The sequence below is a fragment of the Populus alba genome, chromosome 1 (assembly GCF_005239225.2).
Source record: "Populus alba chromosome 1, ASM523922v2, whole genome shotgun sequence".
In the NCBI taxonomy this organism is placed as follows: domain Eukaryota; kingdom Viridiplantae; phylum Streptophyta; class Magnoliopsida; order Malpighiales; family Salicaceae; genus Populus; species Populus alba.
In genome coordinates this window covers 38,536,288-38,555,481 of record NC_133284.1, presented here as the reverse complement: position 1 = coordinate 38,555,481, position 19,194 = coordinate 38,536,288, and the positions used below count along the sequence as shown (strand labels likewise).

General features: G+C 28.0%; 1 protein-coding gene across 5 annotated transcripts; it reads left to right on the top strand.

Annotated features, from left to right (window-relative positions):
- The first annotated feature begins 3,998 nt into the window (after positions 1 to 3,998).
- LOC118036892 (uncharacterized) lies at positions 3,999 to 10,981 on the top strand. 5 transcript variants are annotated; one of them, XR_012170003.1, is made up of 5 exons: positions 4,007 to 4,563; positions 4,655 to 5,575; positions 5,662 to 5,781; positions 6,496 to 6,631; positions 10,680 to 10,981. XR_012170003.1 is itself a non-coding variant. In XM_035042746.2 (4 exons), exons 2-4 carry the CDS (start codon positions 4,406 to 4,408, stop codon positions 5,762 to 5,764), a joined length of 1,182 nt encoding a protein of 393 aa, XP_034898637.1. In that variant the 5' UTR covers positions 3,999 to 4,154; positions 4,401 to 4,405; the 3' UTR covers positions 5,765 to 6,033. The 5 variants fall into 5 exon arrangements, 4 of the variants coding, with proteins under 4 accessions (XP_034898637.1, XP_073265705.1, XP_073265707.1 ...); XM_035042746.2 differs by lacking the exons at positions 6,496 to 6,631; positions 10,680 to 10,981 and having other exon boundaries at positions 3,999 to 4,154; positions 4,401 to 4,563; positions 5,662 to 6,033; XM_073409604.1 differs by lacking the exon at positions 10,680 to 10,981 and having other exon boundaries at positions 6,496 to 6,723.
- Positions 10,982 to 19,194: the final 8,213 nt, after the last annotated feature.

Below are 19,194 nucleotides of genomic sequence, written 5' to 3'. Positions count from 1 at the left end.
TTCTAGGCAGCTCTTGCGATTCACAAAGGTCAATTTTAATATCCTGATGTGTTATTTACTAGTTTTTAGAATTGTTTATTATATTGATGTTGAATTTTAATATATGAACGCGTAATTGATTATTTGTCATGCTTTATTTATTTTGTTGTTTGCAATTTGTGATATATGTATGATGAATTAAAAAAAAAATGTTTAAACTAATATTGATGCTATTGGATTAATTTTGAATATATTGATGACCTCAAAGTTAATCTTCTTTCTATTAATGAGAGAAGGATCAAACTGTAAATGCTCAAAGTCAAAATCTTTAAACGAGTTTCATTTTTTTCATCATGCAATATCTATTTCAATATGGGTGCTAATGTGTTCTAGAACCAACATTGACTAAAAACTCACTTGGTCATCTATTTATCCATTGTCCTACAGTATACCTTAGTCTACCAGATATAATTGGATAAAGTGTTCTTTTGGCATATAGAAGTACACAACTTCTGATTTTGAACAACTAAAAAGAGAATCATACTTTGTGAGAATGAAGGTCAGATCTCCAATATTGAAGGTGAAACATTTGTATTCTAGGTCATAAAACCTTGTATAATTTGAAAAACTAAATGTTATACCTTGATTTTGAGTAGGTTCCATATTATTTTTGAAAGCCAATATGATATTGTAAAGATAACATCTCCTAATAGTATAATAATTGATTGACATCAAACATTTTATCTTCATGCTTTACTCGCATTGCTAATTTAGACTTAAATTTTATCGGTAGACAATCTCTCTCATCATATTGGCCTTCTGTAACCTAGTCCTTATGACCTCAATGGTAATCTTAATATGCCTGACATCTTACACTTTATGTAAAAATTGGTGAAGAAATAATAGGTTCACCATAAGCACTAATAAATATAATATGTCATGATATGATTCATGTCTTATCGAGGGTCAATCCTAGTAGATAAGATCTAGCTCATGTAAAGTCTGGCTTCACTTGTATATCCCTAAAGATTTTTTTTCAGTTCCTATATTTTTTAAATTACCAGTTGGGTAACTCGACCTCCTAACTTTATATAATATTAGTAAGGGAGGAACTCTAGAATATCCCGTGTATAGGGTAAGTTCTAATTTGAGTGGAAGTCTAAATGAGCATCAGTGGACATAAGTCATATTTGTCACCTAAATCTCCTTATCTAATCCTAAAAAATGATGAGCTTGGGTCTAGAGATTTTATTAGTTTTTGTGAAGTGCATGAAAACCTGAAAACTAATATACATATACATTCAACCCAACAAACTAAAATAAATGCAATAAATAATAAATTCAATTAAACAACATAAATAAGACAAATGACAATAAAGGTAGTAAAAGAAATAAACTGAAAAGAAAACACATACATATAGGCTTAACCTTGGTGCTTCTAAGTGAAGTCGCTATGTTATTGAACCTGGTATAAACAAGACCTTTAAAATTAAAGAGAATATAGAAAATAAAATCACCATCTAGTTCTTTAAAGAGACTAATAATTCTAAAATATGTACTAGTTTAAGAGATTTGAGAAAGGGATTGTTTATGTTTAAAGAAAGATTAAAATCACTCTTACCATATTATTCTAAGAAAAAAATTACCTTAACTCCTTATTTCTCCTAAATATATTTTGCACATGTCATTAATTATCCAAATGATTTTTTTAGCTTATTTGCAAGTCATTTACTATTGATGGATTCTCGTCTCAATAGCATTAAACCTTGAATCAAAAGTCTCTAACTGCATGATTTTTTTTTTGTTTTGTTTTCTTGTTTGCTTATATTTCTTGACCTTTTTTTTTTATTTTCTAAAAAAAAAAAAGTTGAAAAGAACACTAAGGCCTTTATTTTGAGAAGACTAGTTGACTTATTATTGACCTCGTTTTGTTATTAAAAATATTGTACTAACTTCATTGGTCCGTAAAATTAGAAGACACATCGACCTAACCATTAAAATTCAATTTTAATTAAGATATGATACTAGCTTGATGAAAACTCGTTGACTCATTATTAAACTCAATTCAAATTTGAAAATGTCATGTTAGGCCCACGCTAATATGTAAGAACTAAGAGACATGTCAAACTAATTGTTAAAACTTGAATATCTTTTAAGAAATTTCAAAACCATTTAGCTTTCTCTCGAGCTTTATCAAGAGCAATAAACTCTTATTCCATTATGGATCTTCTGATACACATTTGTTTAGAAAATTTTCAAGACACCACTAGTGAATTTCAGATCCTTATTATCATATATACAATTTGCATCAATAGACATCTCTAGTATCTCTGGGTAACTAGTGTAACCCTTAGTTCAGGGTACCTTAAATATTTAAGTACTTTATTTATTGCTTTAAAAAGATTCATACTTGGATTACTTGTAGATATGCTTAGTTATTACTAAGTATGCAATATCAGATCTCGTGTATGTTATCATATATATCAAAATTTTAATTATTTGAGAATATTTCAATTGGTGTATTCCCTCACTAATTTTTAGACATATGTTTACTTATATCCATTGTTGTTTTGACAATGCTATTGTAACATTTAGAAAACTTATCAATAAGTTTCTTAATATAATGATATTGAGATAATATCAACCCATCAGATGTCTTAAATTCTTTTTATTTCTAGAATGACATTTACGATATCCAAGCCTTTAATGTCAAAATTTATTAGTTAATATTGCTTAATCATATAATTATTGCTATCTAAAATTAGAATGTTATCCACATAAAAACACACAATGACATAACACTTCTTAATATAATGAGACTGGAACAATACCAATTTATTAAATGTCATATAAATTTTTTTCTTTCTAAAATGATATTTCTGATACTTAAGTTTTTCATGTCAAACTTATTAATTAATATTTGCTTGGTAGACTTAATTATATAATTATGACTCTTCAAAATTAGTATGTCATCCAAATAAAAACATATAATGACATAACCTTTATTTATATTTTTTTTACATAAATAAATTTACAAACATAATCTTATCAATATTTTCATTTCATTTTATTTTAAACCATGCAATGATTTTACAAGTTTTTTGAATTTTTTTTTAAAATAAAAGACAAAATAGTATTTAACTTTGAAGATCAATTTCAGAATATAACTGTGTTATAGCAAACATGAAAACATTAACATTAAAAGATAAAAGCATCTGAACTATGCAAAAAATTTTATTTTTCATTTATCATGTATCTCAAAGGTATTAAAAGACATGTATATTCTTCTTAGGCATCTCTAAAGATGTGTTAAATGGAAAGATATAAATAAAAAAAATATTAATTTGACTTTTCAATGCTTGTTTTACATGTTCCAAAAAAAAAAAATGCTAAAAAAAATGCCAAAATACTATTTTTCTTGCAAAATTACAATTTATTACAATTTTTTTTCCAGTATTTTTTTTTAAATCTATGTTTTTTTTCTCCATTTGTTTTCTATAATATTATTATGAAATTATGACATGTATCATGAGTTTGATAAGTTCACTCAAATTTATTTAAATTATTTTGTTTTTTTTTAATTGATTTTTTTAATATTAAATTGATGGCCGTTAATTAACTAGATCATATTCAGTTATTAAAATAATTATATATTAAATATATTAATATCCAATTAGCTCTTATGAATGACTTCTTACGATTTGAGTGCATACAAGTAAAACAAAGAAAAAACCTTATTTACACGTTCAAATAGCTTTATTAGCTATTTAATTATTCTAAATAACATCTCTGCTCTTATTGAAAAAAGCATTCTAGAAGATACTGTAAATGACAAACTCTTTTACCTAGGATTGCAAATCAAATTAAATAATCTCTTTAATTTAATAAAAACTAATTAATCAGTCCCTTTTCTAATTAATTGAATAGTCAAGGAGCTAATTAATTATGTTTTAAGAATAAGGGATTATTAAGCTCATTTAGCAAAACTAGAGGGAATACTTTATAATTTATTAGGGTAATAGAAAAATGGCGGGCATAGAGGAAACGCGCGCGCCCAAACATTTCAATTCTATCCATATTCTCTAACAAGGTCCAACAAATTAGAAACCCTAGCCACCACCCACCCACGCAGATCGGACACAGCAAAGGACTCGCTTGCTTTGGATTTAAGCTCTGTAAGTTTTTCATTGCTGGATTTGATTTGGATATCTTCAGTTCTAGATATAAAAAAAAAAGACTGCGCTTTTTCCTTTTCTTTTACTTCCCCTTATTTGATAATCAATGGCAAATATTTAGTAATCGCTGGCGGTGTAGGCAGCTAAGTAGAGAAACCCTAAACTAGTGACCCAAGAGAAGAATTTTTTCTTTTCTTGGAACATTTTTAGCGTTTCATTTCATTTTTATTTATTTATTCGAGGTAGAAATTATGGAAAAATCATCACGGTTAAAAGGAGCAGAATCGGTGTTAAATCTTGAACCAAACTCTTCGATTGCTATTGGGTATCACGCTCTCTTTGGTTCTCATGATGATCTGATGCTCCTTGAGATTGATGAGAAACTCCTCCCTGATATCCTCCACGAGAGGTATAAGTTCAATTTCGTTGTAGAAATTCATTGGACGTGTAGCTTTTTTTTTTTTTTTTTTTATAAAAAAAAAAAATTAATTTCTTTGTAGGGTGGCGTTAAGAGGCCAGCTGGATGAAGATTCAGTGCTTTGTACTCAGTCAAAAACTTATGCCATTAAGTTTGTTGGAAATTCTAATTCTCCATTCCTTATACCCCCGTCAGGTCAATTTGCACTCTGTGAAAATTCACAAGATTTTGATGGGGAAATTAATGATTTTGCACCTGTCATTAAAGTTGCACCTGGAAACATGGAGCTCGTTGAGGTTGCTCCCAAGCTTGACAGGCTTAAATTGCTTCTTTCAGAAAATCCTTACAGCTATGAGGATGTTTTAGAAATGGATTTCATGGAGGATGTGGAGAAAAATAAAGCAAGATTGTATAATTGGGATGATCTGGTTGAAAGGGTTCAGGCTAGTGATGAGGAGTTGAGGAATGGATTATGTGCTCTTTCAGCTGTGGAGATTGATGGGTTTTGGAGAATTGTTGATGAAAAATACATGGACATGATTCTGAGGATGCTTTTGCACAATTCAGTTTTGAATGACTGGTCACTGGATGCACTCAACGAAGATGATGTTGTGAGTGTGCTGGTGTCTGATGGATTTCCTGATAAGCTTGCTTGTCATTGTTTGCATGTTTATGGCAGTAAGGTGGATGGGGATGTGGGAAGGAGTTGTGTTTGGAGGTTGGATGAGAGTCGTGTATGTGTGCATTTTGCAAGACAAATCTTGAGCACAGGGAAGAAGAAGATGGAGACTTTTATGGCTGAATGGTTGCAGAGGATTCCGGGTAGGATGCAGGCAAGTTTCAACATGTTGGAAGGTGAAGTTTTGACGGAGAAGCTTGGCGTTGAGACATGGGTTTATTCCTTCAGTGTTTCTTCATTGCCCTTAACACCTGCTGAACGTTTCAATATGCTCTTTAGAGAGCGGTCAAAATGGGAGTGGAAGGATTTACAGCCATATATAAGGTTTGATCCTATTTCTTTCTTTTCTCTTTTCTCTGGATCTGACATTTGATGTAATTCAATTTCCCTTAATGAAATTTATTTTTCAGAGATCTACAAGTACCTGGCCTTTCTTCAGAAGGTTTGCTGCTCAAGTACACTCGAAGAACACAACCAACCTTAGATGCAGAACCTGTTTTCAGTTCAAGATAGTGCACAAATTTATTTCTGTCAGGCATTATCCTTGTAACCTAAGTGTATCATTTTATGTGGTCCAAGATGTGCATGTGTTATTTGTGCATACCCTTCTTTGTCAAAGTGTTGCATGTCGTCTTTGTACAGGAAAACACAAATGCTTCTGCATAATATGTTGACTGCAAACGCTCTTAAGTTAACCTCCAGTTCACCAACTTTATGCAAGAGTCTGATTTCCACCGCGTAATTGCACCTCTGAGAATCTATAAATGCAATTTTCTTGCTTATTGAGTAGTTCGTTTGCAATCTTTCTTTCTGACTGGTTAAATGAATCTGGAAACTCATGAACTTACCAGATTAGTGAAAAATCTAGATGTTTGGTTCCCACCACAGGAAATTACCAAAGTTTAAATCATAATATAGCCGTGACCTGTTGTAATTGTGTACCCGATTGATTTCTCTTTAAATGTCTAACATGTGATTTGTTGTTTATGCTCTTGTTTCAAGCTCATACTAATTAATCTATTGTTTTGGAAGGCTTAAAGCATTTTTACTTCTCCATGCTTGCTCTTAGGTTTCATGTTTATATTTCTTGACTTAACCACCTCTCGCTACTGTTATCATTCCTTCTCAAAACGTAGTTATAACCAGTACTAGGTTGTGCTCTTTTTTCACCTGGCTTTGAATTTCGTTCACTTGCTGAGAATAAAGCTTAGCAGCTAACTTTCTGATGCCAATTTTGAGTATAGGAGCTACTTGTGACACGCAGCGCTTTAAAATCATCTTTTTCGTCATATGATTAAAAAAGATGATGCAGCCAGAGGCGGAACTAAGGGTTGGCGCCGCATCGTACGAGCTATGCTGAGTATACACACTATTTTTCCGGTAAAATATTTACTTGTCGCTTTTTTTTTATAAAAAAAATTCTAATTACTTTGTTATAGTAATGATCAATTAATAAAGTTGGATTTATTTCAGTCATGTGAAAAAAAAAAGATGTAAAAAAAAAAGACATTGATAATAAACTTAGGATAAAACAAGGTAAAAAAAAGGATAAAAAAATTGTTGTGAGTTTAAGGGGCGAGTTACAGTTACAGTTCAGTAGAAAAATTAAGTTACAGTTCAGTAGAAAAATTAAAGATAACTATGAAGTTTTTTATTTAAAAAAATACAATGTTAAATGATAATATTAAAAAAAAATATATATATAAAAATTAATTCTCGTTAATTTTTTAAACTCATGATTTAAGTTATCATATAAAAAAATATTATATATGAGAAAAATCATAAGACCCAATCATTATAAAATGAAATGTTACATTACTTGAAAAAAAAATAGATATATTTTTTTAAGAAAAGCAATTAAAAGAATGAGAGTTAAAATCAAAAGAAAAAATAATTCAAAAAAGGCAACAATAAATTTTTAATTTTTAAGTTAAATTGAAAGGAATAAAAACATTAAAAAAAATCAAAAGAATGAGAACTAATAAAAAAAAAATCAATTTAGATTGAAGGGTGAAATTAAAAATAATAAAAGTTTTATAAAATGGTCAAGAAAAAAAAATAAAATATTAAAAGAATAAGGATCAAATTAAAAACACCAATATATGATAAACAAAATTAAACATGTAGAATTTTTTAACGTGTTTTTTTTTTACATAAAAAATCTTAAATATAAATTGAAAAACTTATGAACGAATCTAATTACATAAATTATAAACTATTTTGTAAATAAATAAATAAAAGCCATTAATGATAAATAAAAATCTAATTGGAAAAATTGAGTGACAAATATAAATCAAGATATTTAATATTATAATACGGGTCATTTATCTGTTTGTGTTTAATGAATTTATTTATGAAAGTAAATCTGTAATAGAAATCGACACGCATAAAATTTATTGAATAAAATAAAAGAAAAAAAATAATTCTATGCAAGGCTGCACATGATAAAAATATTATAGAAAAATAAATCTCTTTTATTTTTAAAAATAAGTTTAATATATAAACTATATGTGAATCACACTAATCTCATAAAAATAAATAAACAACCTCGATATAATTAAAAAATAATCGTTATTTAAAAAATAATCATTATTTAAAAAAGATTAAATAAGATAAAAAACCACAAAAGAGATGTTAATCCAAACATAAATACAAAAATTATTTTTAAAAATACATATAAAAAGAAGTAATTAAAAAAAAAAAGAATCAGGCTAGGTGCTAGGTGTTGTGGGCATGATAAGCCAGGTCTAGTATCGAGCCCATAAAAAAAGGGCTTATGCGCGATTTGGAAGTCCAAGCTTATATGTGCAGATCTTTATTTTTTTTTTTCTTGAAGTTAATTGGGCTGATGATGTGTCATTTGACCCATTTTTTACCAAAAAAATAGACAACGTGTTGTCTATAATTGCCTAGATTCTGACCATTGTTGTGGCCGTATAAACATGACTCTTGTTTTTTCAATCTAAAAACTTATTTTCAATCCATTCTTGATCTAAAACATCTAGGAAATGTTTTTAGAACCTTGTTTAATCAATCCATGGCCTTTAAAAACGCAACCACACATAAAATTTTTGGGTTTATTGGATTATTATTATTATTTATTAGATTTATCCATATCAATTAGGGATATCATATTAGACTTGTGATTCTTTATAGTATAAATACTCTTTTGTAGAGACTTTTTAAGGTTAGACTATTAGACTATTTTTAAAGAGATCGGCATCCTTGTTATCTTTTGTGTGATTGGGTGATTCTCGTACTAAGTTCTTGATTGATTTCTTTCATTTTGAAAGACCTTTATACTTTTTATGAAGGATCCTAAAAAAATAATAATTTCAAAAGTATTAGTGTCATTAAGACCTTTTGCTTGTACTTGACAAAAAATTTTAGAAACTATTTTATTGCTATTGTCTTTTGTATTTTTACCATGGAATCTGCATTGCTTTATTTGTCATGAAAAAATCTTGTTGGAAAAAAACTATCTTATTATTAAGGCGTCATATTAATCATTTAAACAAGGAAAATCAAGCAAAAAAATATAAGGTCACTTTATGACCTAATAGGGATGTCATCATCATGGTACTGGCTTTGGTTTTGGTCTTGGATCCATCAAGCCACAATGCCATGATAATGTTGATTTATGCCTCTTATAATTCAATTTAACTTTTAGTTTGTGATGTATTTTCTCAGTTTCAACATGAATATGTCTTTAATTTTTCTATTTGTGTATAATGTTATTGGACTGAATATTTATTATTAATTTTTTTTATGTCTATGTATTACAAATTATAATAAATTTATATTCTAATTACATATCAAAGTTGCAATTTTTTTTTCAATTTTTTCCTCCAACTGTTTTTTTTTTTGTTACCAATTTAATGTCTTATTGTTAGAATCTTTAGTATTTTTTTTTTTAAACAAAGGACCAAACAGTAAAACAAGGAAAAACCATATGGCCATTATCAAACCATGGAAAAAAATGTTTTTTATTCCACCTATTTTTTTTCTTTTTGCTTTACTATCCTCAAACCTTTTTTTTTTTTTTTTTAATTCAATTGCACCATTTTATGACCAATTGAGTATTGTTTGAATTTATAGTAGAGAAACAAAATTAAAAGATAGATAACCAAACTATAAACAAGGAAAAACTACTTGGCCATTACCAAATTTATGAAAAAGTGCATTTTAGTCTATCAATTTCCTTCTTTTTTTTTTTCTTCTTTACAGTCTTTATAGACTGTGGAATTTTAGTTTTAGTATAAAAACTTTTTTTTCTGTTTATTTTTCAATATCTAGGTGCGAGGGAGAGACAAAATTGCTAAAAAATATCAATATTCCAACCACAAAAATGATCTTTTTGTCAATAGGTTCGATATTTTAAAGGGAGATCAATGGAGGAGGACTTTCCCACTCAGAATACCAAAAAGAATAGAATAAATCATTAATGTTTTTTTTTTTTTTTTTTTTTGTAATATTTTGTTTTTTTAGTGAGATTAGACTTTCTTGTCATTTCAAATAAGTTTTTAAAGGTTTATAGAGTGTTTTTTTTAGATGTTTTCAAGTGAAAACATGTTAAATCCAAAACTTAAAACTCATTAAAAGCTTATTTGACTAATATAGCGTTGCAATATGCTATTAAGTGAAATATAAAGAATTAACATGAACATTAAAAAAGATGAGAGCATTTCATTATTATAATAATTCATAACTATATATAAAAAAGCATGAAGTCTTTAAATATTTTTTATTGATTATTATATTCTTAATACAATACTAAAATTATAAAGATCTCCAATACAAATATATAAATTGCACTCCACCTCTAATCAAGGAGAAAAAAAACCAACATTGACGAAATCTTAAAAACAAATCTAAAAAAATAAGTTAATATGATCTTTCTATTATTTTCATATTTATTGATAGCATAAAACTATAAATAAAGTAATTAAACTTCTTCTTAAAATGGTTGTGATATGGATCCAATGTTTCCTGTTGTAGAGAATGTGATTTAGGTTGAAAATTAATAAACATAATCAAAGACCAAATCCAATACTTGTTATACATTACCATGGATTTTTTATTTTTCTTATTTGAACTTTCACTTGCAGTAAATGGCCTACAACCCACATATAATTAATAAAAAACTAAGAGCCGTGAGCCTCTCATAAATCATCTTAGAGTGAAGTAATGCATTTTTTGTTCTTCTTTTTTTTATTTTTATTTTGGTGTATGGTTTTTATTTTCTCTTTAATTTGATTCTTTTAAGGTTCAATTATTCTAATTTGTTTAAAAATGACAATATTGAAAGAGTAAGGGTCAAATTGATAAAGGTGGAGAAAAATAGGTTTTTTAAAATTTGTGCGAAAGGTTAACTTTGGTCGACTCCTACTTTCAATTGATAAATTTTTGGTCCTTATCTTTTTTTCAGTTTCTGATTTCAAAGAGGAGAGACTGTCATCAGATTACGGTGGTAGAGAAAGAAATCTTAATTGACACTGTTCTAACCATCAAAATGGTTGATCTTGGTGTCAACGAGTTCCATTCAATGAGAGGAACTAATGGCGTCAATGTAATTGACTACCAGGATATTTAATTGGTTGGCTGTCCTAAGTGGAACTATGGCGTCAATGTGATTGACTGTCTAGATATTTAATTGAGTAGTTGTCTTGAGTGGAGCTAGTGGAGTCAATGTGATTGACTATTGTGATATTTGATTGACTAAGCTGCTTATAGTGGAGTTGGTGACATAAGTACGACTAACTTGTCAGTTATTAATGGATTATTAGATGGAATTAGATAGTCGACTAATAATATAAAATTAGATATTTATGTTAAAGTGTTAATTATAGATTAAGGAAATAAAAATAGAGGTTTATATGTTTTGTTATACTAGTGCTGAATTTTATGCTTGATTAGTGATATAATGGTAATGGTCTAGAATGGTTGGATCATGAATTTGTTTGGAATGTTTGTTGATTGTGATGTCAACATTTGGGATTGTGTAATTTTTTGGGTAGATTCTGCCAAGATTTCATTAGACTATTAAACAACTAAAAATGAGAGTAACATGTAATCATGAATGATGGATTATGAAATTAAAATTAAAATTATATCTAGGGTTTTTAATGATTCATGACCAGCGAATTGTTTGAAACATGTTTTCAAAGTTGGGGTTGTTACATGAACCTACTCGTGTGATGATGATGTTAGAATTTTATGACGTGTTTTATATAAAAAATGGCAGGATGAAAATTGAATAGAGTTTTTGTATAAGAGAAACTCAATTGAAATTTCATTAAATTGAGAAAGTTTCCATTTGAAAATAATAAGTCAAGTTTAATTGCAAGTCTTAATTTTTTTTGAAAAAGGTAAAAAACAATGTGAATGATAATAGTGATATGAATCTAGTCAGGTTCAAATTTCTTTTTAAAATGTCTACTAACCAGTTTTGCAAGATCGGATATATCTCTCAAACTGTAGATCAGAATGAGCTGAAATTTTACAAGAAGATACTAGATACATGAAACTATATTATAAAACATTTTCAAGTCAAATGAAGTTTGAGAGAATATTATTTCATAGGGTCGAAGTTACTAGACAAATCTTGTCAAATCTACCAAACTAAATCTTTGTGTACTGTTTGGAATATATTTGAAGCTACAGTTGGAATATTGCTACCATTCAAGTTAGGATGAAAACTAGGCATCTCAAGCTTTCCAACCATATATGATAGGCTCGATAATTCATCCATAAAAGAGAGAATGACGTGTTTGAAATCAAGACTGAAAATCTACCAAGAATGTGTGAAAATTAGAGATTCGAGCTACTTAGAGGAATTTTAGCATGAAAATTTTGTTTATATTATTCTATTTTATTTATTTATTTTATTTTAAATAATTATTTTTAATTTGGGTTTGTTCTGGCCTATTATACATTATTTAGGGGTTTATTTTTTTATTGGATTTATGTTAATTGATTATTAGTTTAGATCCATTTGCTTGGAATCCAAAATGGGCCCATTAGAGTTAGTTAAAGGAGACTATATCATGTTTATTTTTTTTCTGCAAATTTAAGCATCAAGTTGGAGAATAAATATGAGTTTTTTTTGTTTGTTTATATGTGGTAAAACAACCTTTCATTGCATGGACAGATTGTACATCGTCTTTTAAAGATTAAATGGTTTCATGATGTCAATCACATACTTAATGTTTTTAAATACAAGGTTATTTCTGGATCAAAGTTTTTTTTTCCAAATACCTTTAGGTTTTAGGTTCATGGTCATCTCTATGTTAATATTTTATCAAACCTGATTTTCAGCTTTACAATTTGTTATTTATTTTGTTGAGAGTTGTTTGTTCACATGATTAAGTGATCCACATCAAATAACATGATTTATATGAGACCACAAGAGATTAAACTAGACAAATAATCAAATAAAAAGCTAAAATAACATATATAGAACATAATTATGTATCCCAAATGAATTCATAAATTAAAAGCTAGAATGGTACATGATGACTTAAAATAACATAAATATTTGATTAGAATAAATTGAATATTTAAAAAACAAAAGGTCATTAACATATTTATAAAATGAAATATGATATAAATTAAATGAATTATAAATCAAAACAATGGTGTGAACGATTGCCGAGCTACTTAGGTTAAATTCCAATATTGAAGAAGTATTAGTGTGGGCTGACATGACTTTTTTTATATATAAATTAAAGTCATCAGTTCATTTGTCCGATTGACATCCTTAAGTTATTATCATCTGACATGACTTTTTTTTATTATTTTTTTTTATTTTTTATAACTAATTCTCTACAAGCGATCGACAATCACGGTACTAAAATTCTCAAGACATAAAATCTTATATTAATTTGAAATCTGCGAGTACGGCATGACGTCATTATTAATTTATTATTTTAATATATTTATAAAATATTAAATATTGTGTAATTAATACGCATCCGTGGTGCAATATAGATCGTCATGCATCTGGAAGGAGGATATCTTGGAGAGAGTGGAATTATATTTCTATATAAATATATATAAAGATTAGCTGTCTAACGATTGTAAATACATCTTGTGAGTTGAAACGATAAAACTCACATGCCTAACAGCTAGGAGTCTTGATACGTTGAACCAAGAGAAGGGGTAACATTGAATTATTGGGCTAAAAAAATATAAATTTATTACTAAAACATTGATAAATATAAATAAAAATATGATTAATTTTTTTTTAATAAATTACAATAAATTTTACTAACATAATAAGTCCCTCAAAATTTTTATTAATAAATAGTAATAAAAATATTTCATTAAATATTTTATATGATCAATAAAATAACCGATAGAATAAAAATGATAAAAGAAAGTTTTTTTAATAAACAGTAATTATTTATATCTATTTGGCATTGTATTTTAAAAGCGTTTTAAAAAAAAATTAATTTTTTTTATTATTTTACTTTAAATTAATATATTTTTGATTTTTTAAATTATTTTGATATACTGATGTTAAAAATAATTTTTTAAAAATAAAAAATACTTTTAAAAAAATCACAATTACATCTCTAATTAAGCAAGCTATGTCTTGTTATCTGCAGAATACCCTGCAAGTAAAATGTAAGATTATGATAGCGATACGTGTGGCTGGCTTATGTTTCTTCTGCAACAACGTTTTAAATTTAAACATAGAGATTTAAATTGGTAAGGGTTAGGTCATAATGTGCAAATATATTTCTAGCTATAACGGTGGATCCATCATTGTGCTCGACATGTTCGGTGACCATGGCTTGCTATTTCAACCATTACGTGTCCATGGAGTTTGATTTCCTTTCCATTTTTTTGTTGCAGTCATGATAACGTCTTAGAAAAAACACATTTCGTCAAGAAAATTAATCCCACGAAGATTATTCAGCATAGTACACGAAGATTATGTTTTCTTCTTCCACATTTTTATAATAAATCCCATGTTTTTACAAAAGGAAAGGATACTATTGTTGGCATATTTGGTTGAAACCAAGCCCTAGAGAGAGAGGATCGGTCCCAGAAAGCGTAGCTCGACCAGGTTACTCGAGCGGCGGACCACAATCCCTTGAGCCAAGGCACGATATCTGGGATTAACTGACTTAACTGTTTTCTCTTGTCTGTATTACTTATCCGACCAGCAACAGCTGATCACTTCCATTCTTCGAGTAGAATATGGATGATCCTATTGGTCGTCAGTACATTCTCGCAAGAAATGGGGACAGTAGATTGACGACAAATTCAAAGATCTTGCCATGTCTGTAGCCTCCTTCCATGACTTTAACCATATTTTGCACGCATCTTTCTTTATCAAGAATGACCTGGGCACGTTGTGCTTAAACTATTAAATACGTGAAATGTTTTGCTGATAGCTAGCTGGTGTTGACAGCCATGACTTTCTCGTATCACGGGAGGAGAAAAATACAAGGATTTGGCTCGTGATCTGAAGGTGTTATACACGTTAAGTGTTTCTGGCACGGGCTGCTCTATGATCTTCCAGTTATGGCTACTTGACGGCAACGCCGATCTCATCCACTGAATATTAATTAATAATACAATTTGGAACTTTGTATTGGTTCTTGAGGGGTTTTGGATCGATTAATAATGACAGTATATTTTATATTATTGGTCTCTGTACTTCGAATATTTCCTTGAAATGATTCATTAACACTTCTTATTTATTTATCTATGTAGTTAGTTAGTTATTTGGTTTCGTTTCAAGAATTGTTTTTCAGTAGCTTGCAATGTGCGTTTCTGGTTGCGTCAATCTTGAACTTTTAAATTAAACTTGTTTGGTTTTGCTCTTGGATTATATGTTTTGTGGATTCTGTTTTTTATTTAGCGCATGTTTGTTCTCTGTTCATGCCGTTGTTTTGCAAAAAACCCTTTTTGGGATCTTTAAGATTTGTTTTTGAAATTAGGTTTGTGAGCATTGTCACATAATATTATGTTTTGAATAAAAGTTGCAATTTTAAATTTTAGTTTTCACGTGAAAATCGATTTTTCAAAAGAAGGGAATTTTCAATTCTAAACTGCCCAGTTTTTTTTTTTTTTTATGAAATAGGAGAGATTCATTAATTAATTATTATAGCCATTAAAAACATAGCTTAATAGAGAAGAAAATACAAAATCTTGGAAGAGTTTGAAAATTTACTTAATTACAAAGTTAAAATCTCTTATCATAATCATACCTAAAAAGTCATTGAATAGAAAAACTATATCCATACAACTAAATCAGTTGTTTAAGAATTTTTTGTTTGACCAAATGATCTATAACATTATTTTTCTTTCCATAGACATGCTTAAAAAACATATAAAAAAACAAATTGCATGCAGTAAAAGTATCATTAAGTTCACCTTGCAAGCACCATCATAGCATGATGTTTTTTTTTTCACATTATAAAAAATAGATTCCATAACCTTTTAATTTGAAAAAGCATAGCTTCAATTAGTACTTAAAAGTAGTGCCTTTTAAATTGTCAAAACCTCAACTTTATTGGAGCCCATTTTGGTTGTAGAAAAGGGACAATATAAAGAAATTTCCCTTCATGATCTCTTAAGACCCAACAATTCTTGAAAGTTCTAGATTTTTTTATTTGTAGGCACATCAATAATATTCCATTTCAGCATGCCCATAGCTAAGAGGAGCTATCTAAAATGAATCACTTCTCATTTTTTATCCTATTAGTCCATATAAAAAGATCATTTTATGAATGAAATAAATCCAACACAGTATAACAGAAACTCCCATCATTATATTTGGTCCAAAATTGCAACTTAATGAGAAAGTAAGTAAAACACATGATCTTAGTAAGTATCTTCCTCATTAAAAATCATATTATGTTTAGCATTCCAAATCAGCTAGCATATACCAAAAAGAATAAACATCATGCATTGTTTTTCCATATATCCAATTACCATGCCATTTCAAAAAAAAAAAAAAATCATCTAGAAATTGAGGCAAGATATATTGTTGCCCCAACCAATTTTCCGATCAAAACCATCACTTCCAAACCATATCGATATACAGTAAAATACGTTTTATAGTTTCAATCTTGTTTTACAAAACAAGCAAATTAGATTATTACCTTCTAACATACCTTTTCAATGGAGAAAGTATTTTGTAGATTGTTTATTCAAGATAGCAAGCCTTAAATGCGACTCTACCTTTGATGCTGCATAATAGTACCAAATATCTTATCAAAATGATTTTTTTCCCTACCAAAAGAATTGATTCAAGAAAAGAAGTACAACTCTTAACCGAGAAAAACCTATTCGGGTTTGGTCTTCAAACCTTTCTATTTGCAATATTTTTGCTTAAAGAGACCCCTCCTCTTTCTTTACCTTTTTTGATTCCCGAATGCTTTGTCTCCATGATAAGGACCATTTCCATTTTTTTACAATCTAGGTTTCCATTTCTAAAATCTTTGCATTTGGATTTCCACAAACTATATAAAGACTTGAAAAATCTAAGCATGAGAGTAGAATCTCCTAATCATTTTGAAGTCCAAAATTGAATGTGATTCCAATTTCTTATAGCCATTGATATTGCATTTTACAATCCTAGAAAACAATACTTCACACCATTGATAGTTCGACAAACACTACTCTAAATAGCTAAAATGTTGCTATAAACTATTTATATCTACATGAGTTTTCTATGTAGTCCAAGCTAAAGTGTGATTCCTGTTACTTGTGATTTGTCTTTGATTTTGTTATTTATATGTGTTTTGTAGTGTTTAGTATTTCGTTACTACATATATTTGACATTATATAAAAAAATTGAAAATTTCAAAAAAGACATTCAAATAAAAATATAAAAAACTCCCCACACAAAATAATATATAATGATCTTAACAAAAAATAAAAAAAAAAATTACCTCTTCTAAGTCTTGAAAATAATTTCAAATAGAAAAAAACTATCCTTGGTGTTTGTGCTTCACTGTGGGGTTGAACTATTTTTTTTGTGTAAAAAATAATGTTCGGGTGTTTAAATGGGATAAAAAAAGACATAAACAATAGCTCATGGCAAACATGTAACCATGCTAATTAGAGTTGAGCTAACTCAAGATATCCTGCCAAACACACGTCTCAAATCATGTGATTGGAATAACCCAATAAAAAAATAAACCGTGTTAACTTTTTAAAACCATAACTCAAGACATTAGACACGAAGTATTCAATCTAGAAAAACCATAAAGTTCAATTTCCAACCAATTAAATATCAAAGGATAAAATTAAAAAAAAAATTCAATTATTTAGAAGGATTTTAAAAAATAACAATTAAAAAAATAGGGGTCAAGATTCAAATACAAAATAAATTTTATATTTAATTGAAGGGTGAAATAAAATAAATAAATTAGTATAAGGACAAAAAAAATAAAAAGAATAAAAATAAAAATTGATATAAAAAATAAAAACAATGTTATAATTAAAAGATGAAATTGAAAGAAATAATAACTTTTACAAAGGGGCCAAGAAGAAAAAATAGAAATCAAAATAATGAGGACCAAATTGGAAAATATAATATCATCAATTTGAATTAAATGATGTAATTAAAAACCATAAAAACTTATACAAAAGGACCAAGAAAAAAATTAGAAATTAAAAAAATAAGGACCACGTTAGAGAATATAATATTTGGTAAATTAGGATTAAAGAATGAAATTGAAAACAAAAAAAGACTTCTACAAAAGGGCTAAGACAAAAAATTAGAATTCAAAAGAATATGAATTAAAGATTTAATATTAATAACTAAAAGGGTTAAGCTGCGATTTTTTAGGGAGAAAATAGACAACAACAAGAAAAAAAGGTCTACGGGCACCAAATTAGACTATCACTAGAGACACACTTCACATCAACATGAAGAGATCAAAGCGATACTTCCAATGACACAATGAAAGGGGTTTTTTAGATATCAAAATGTGTCAAATGTTCCACCTAAAGTGCACATGTGTCTCTCATGTGCCTTCAAATATGCTACATGTGCACATCTTTGTTTTTTAATCAAATATATAATTATCTTGAGTTGACTTTGAAATTAAAAAAAAAAAAACTTTTTGTAAAGTGAAAAATACCCCTTGTCTCAAGGTTTAATTTTTATTATTTATTTTAAGGGTATATTTCATTGTTTAACCATGCATTTTATTTTTTATTATTTTTTATGTTTGTTAAAATATCAAATTGGCCCTTAATTTAAATTATAATAACAAAAAACCATTATGAAAATACAAAAATACCTCTTTATTTTAGTTTTTTTTTTGTTTCCAAGGGCATTCTTATAATTTCACTCTACAATCAAGATAAAAAGTATTTATTTGTTTCCGCTCTATTTGAAAATAATAAATGGACCACACGAAAAAAAAACTTCAATGCCCTTAGAACCTAGGGTTAAGTCTTTTGGTTAGAAAAATAAAACATTATTAAATTTTAGTGAACAATGTCAATAAATCTAAGTTACAGTGATCTCCTAAGGCCAATAGGTTATTTTTAGTTATATTAAATATAAACTTTAATATTTTAATAGTATTCTATTGTTTTTTAATTTAATCATATTTTAGATTAGAATAATAAACATGATGAAGTCTACATGATTTCTAAAATACCAATGGTAAAGTAAGAAAATAACGTAAATCCCTTAAATTAAATATTCAATTTTATGTTTTTTTTTTCATGGTAAGTATTTTTTTTTTTCATTAGTTGATTTCTTAAACCTGGGTCTTTGGAGGGACCCATTAACGGGTCAAGTAAGCTACTCATTTCAGATTTCCAGTAAAGAAAATTAAGGAGGTCGTGCAAGTAGTTGCTAATTAATTATAGCACTGTTCTAGCACAAGAATTAAATTGCATATAAATTACATGAAACTATACGGTAAAAACACAAACCTTATTGTTTGGACAAAAATACCGTT